Source organism: Monoraphidium neglectum, assembly GCF_000611645.1.
Source record: "Monoraphidium neglectum strain SAG 48.87 unplaced genomic scaffold scaffold00092, whole genome shotgun sequence".
In the NCBI taxonomy this organism is placed as follows: domain Eukaryota; kingdom Viridiplantae; phylum Chlorophyta; class Chlorophyceae; order Sphaeropleales; family Selenastraceae; genus Monoraphidium; species Monoraphidium neglectum.
In genome coordinates, this window is record NW_014013536.1 from 7,617 (window position 1) to 10,734 (window position 3,118).

The following is a 3,118-nucleotide window of genomic DNA, read 5'->3' on the forward strand; positions in this document are numbered from 1 at the left end:
CCGAGCCGATGCGCGCGCTGGCGCGGCTGCTGGCAGCGGCAGGGCCCCACTTTCACAGCTCAGCGCTGCCGCCAGAGGTCGCGGCCGCCTTTCCTGAATGGGCGGCGCTGCTCCTCCCAAACGCATCACTCGGCGCGGCCCCATCTGCTTCCATCATGGGCAACAGCGGCAGCAGGGTCACGGGCCTCCTTGCCACGCCGCCTGCCAGGTTTCCGGGCAATTCGGCGCCGGTCGCAGGTCCCGGGGGCAGCGGGGACGGCGGCGGCGGCGCGTGGGACGCAGTTTCCGAGCAGCTCCTCACCGCTGACGGGGCGCAGCTGCAGGGATTTGCCAAGCCGCGCGCCCTCAACGCCAGCCTGACTGATTCCGTCGTCGGCCCCGCGCTGCTGCGCGCCGCGGGCCCCTGCGCTCAGATGCTCTGGGAGACGTGGCGGCGAGGCGCCGACGCGCTGCCTTCGCTGTGCGCGCCGGGCTTACCGCCGCCGGCGGCGGTCAACGTGGCGGCCGTGCGGTTCCCGGGGCGCGGGGCGCCGATGTGGGGGTGGGCGCGGGACCATTCCAAGTGGGGCGTCAGCAACGGCTTTGGGCCGGCATCGGCCGAAGGCCACCATGCGTGCCATGGGAGCAGCAGGGGCGTCGGCGACGGCGGCGGCGCTGGCGCGGCGGCGAGCAGGCGGCAGTACGACGCTTTCAAGGCGGTGTGTCTGTGCGACACAAATCGCGCCGCGTGGCAGGCGCACCGCGGCGGCGCGTGTGTCTGCCTGGCCGGGCGGCCGGACGTGTGGGCTGCGTTCAGGTCAATGATCGCGGCGGTCGAGCCTTGCGCGCCGCCTGACGTCGCCGCCAGCCCGGGGGGCGCTGCGCGCGACGGCCACGCAGGCCCCCGGCAAGCAGGCGGCGCCAGCGCGGGAGCTGGGACGGAATAGGGATTGGAGCGAGCGCTGCCGCGCCGCCTAGATGGCGGCGATACAGTGAATGGCGCAGACATCAACAGAAGACCTGCTAGTGCAGCGTATCGAACGTGGATTTGCCCGAATGTCATCATTGCGTTGCCACACGTTGTTTCAACAAAAGTTGAAGAGCGCAGCGCGTGGCAGTAGGCGACGCACCAAGCGCTTAACGCGGCGTTGTCGCCCTTCCGCAAGGGCCCTTGTAGACCCACGAGCGGGATGATTCGTTGCAGCCGGCGCGGCGTTTCTGTTGCTGCGTGTGTTGCTGGTTGGCTGCCATGTTTCATGGCCGTGTTGTTGCAGTAATGTGAAGGTTGAGGCAGTGGGCTTGCACACGGCCAATAAAGCAGTCATTGCAACCAAATGCAACCCCGGTGCCAGGTGATTTAACTAGACCGCACGACGCTCCTGCTGCTCGGGTGCTGCGAGGTGTTGCCCCCGACGCCACTTTCAGCTGCCGCGGCACGTCAACTACTGGGGGCGAGAGGTGTGTGCCGCAGTGCGCGCTGGCGAGGACGCAGCGGGTCGCCTTTCCAGATACTTGGCAGTGGTCAGAGAGCAGCAAATAAACGCGGAGCAGCCGGGCGTCTTTTGGGTGCTGTTTTTATTTCTGACATCATCATCATCAGCAGCAGCAGCAGCCGCACCGGTTGCAGCAAAAGCGACAGCAGCCGCAGCAGCAGTGGTAGCGGCGAAGTCAACAGCAGCAGCAAAGCAGCAGCTAGCCGCAGGAGCAGCACGCAGCAGACCTGCTTCCCTACCCACCCCCTGTAATAGCAACTCAAATCCACAGGGTGCACAACAAAATTTGCCCTCGACTATTACACGTCTGATTTGAGGTCTATGGCCAGTGTAAACTTGGCAAGGAGTTGCCGTTGTGGAAAAAAATCTTGCATCTTATTCTGAGAGGTAGCACGCTCCGTCGAGGCAAAGCTGATTGCAGCTCGCAGCGTGGGTAGCAAGGTAACGGGTGCCGGCTGGTGCGTCGTCACTCACAAGGCTGGCGCAGGGTAGGCGCGCCGGCCCCGGGCAGGGGGTTGGGTCAGGACAGCCGTCGGTGGCTGCACTTGTGTGCGCCATGGGCGTGCGCGCGCGGGTGCTCAATGTGAGATTGCTAGGGCACGCATGGAGGCGTGCATGCTGGCAAAGTGTGGGTTTACGTCCAAAAACACGTACTATTAGGCAAAGCAATCCCGCCGACGTGCAGATCCCAAGAAGTGAGGTATTCGTCTCATGTCATGCAACAAGCCCATCTACAACTGCCCTGGGGAAGACAAAGCGGCGGGCAAGGCCCCAGCCGCCTCGGACAGGCGTGCGGTTGAGGCGGCCGCGACATGGGCAGATTCGGCGCTGCCTGCCATTGACGCTCGGGCGTGGTGTGCAAGGAAGAGAGGCCGGCCGCGGCGTGCGCCGCGCGCCGCGGCGGCGCGCCTCTGTCTCAAAAGCATTCGCGTGGGGTTCAGCGCAGCGCCACCAAGACGTGAGGCGCGGGCCGCTGGCAGGCCGCCAGCATCCGCGCAACAGGAGCCAGCAGAAGACCTCTATTTGGGAGAGGCACCGGACCCGCTGAGGCATCAGAGGTGCCCCAAGGCACTGACCACAGAGGGTGATTAAATTGGGTGCAGGGCGTCTGGTAGGCACCCGTACACACCAACGGTTCACAGCAAGCCTTGTGCATGTGTGTATGTATATGATCAAAGCCTTCTCTCAGGAAGCAGACATCCGCACTGCTGGAAGCAATCGAGCACGTGCGCACGCACACATGACCGAGCCACGGCGGAACAGCCGGCAGGCATGTGCGAAACAGGGGTCGGGTGTGGGGTGATGCACATGTCTGAAGAACAAAAGCGCGGCGCGGCCATTGCAAATCGGGGCGCATGCGCCTATATACGCAGAGCAGACCAGCACACACTTGGGGCCTTCCTGCACACCTGCTTTGAACGGCGAGCGGTGGGCACTTGCATCCCAGTCACACAACGCTGATGCTGTAAAGTCACATTCCATGAGCCTGGATGGCTTCAGGGGTAGACAACCGTAGAATATTGCAACAATCCTATAAATTTCTCATCGTTCTATAGTGGACGGGCATATTAGAGGGTGTAGGTCAGCAGCTTCTGGTTGTTGACAAAGTCGGGCTCTGGAACGGCGCACTGCAAGGGGGGGCGTGG

The 3,118-nt window shown here is 63.9% G+C and overlaps 1 protein-coding gene across 1 annotated transcript; it reads left to right on the forward strand.

The window, feature by feature from the left end:
• Nucleotides 1–8: 8 nt before the first annotated feature.
• On the forward strand, nt 9–926 carry MNEG_0988 (hypothetical protein; the record flags this gene model as incomplete). Its single annotated transcript, XM_014050524.1, has 1 exon — nt 9–926. One exon carries the CDS (start codon nt 9–11, stop codon nt 924–926), a length of 918 nt encoding a protein of 305 aa, XP_013905978.1.
• Between the last annotated feature and the right edge of the window lie 2,192 nt (nt 927–3,118).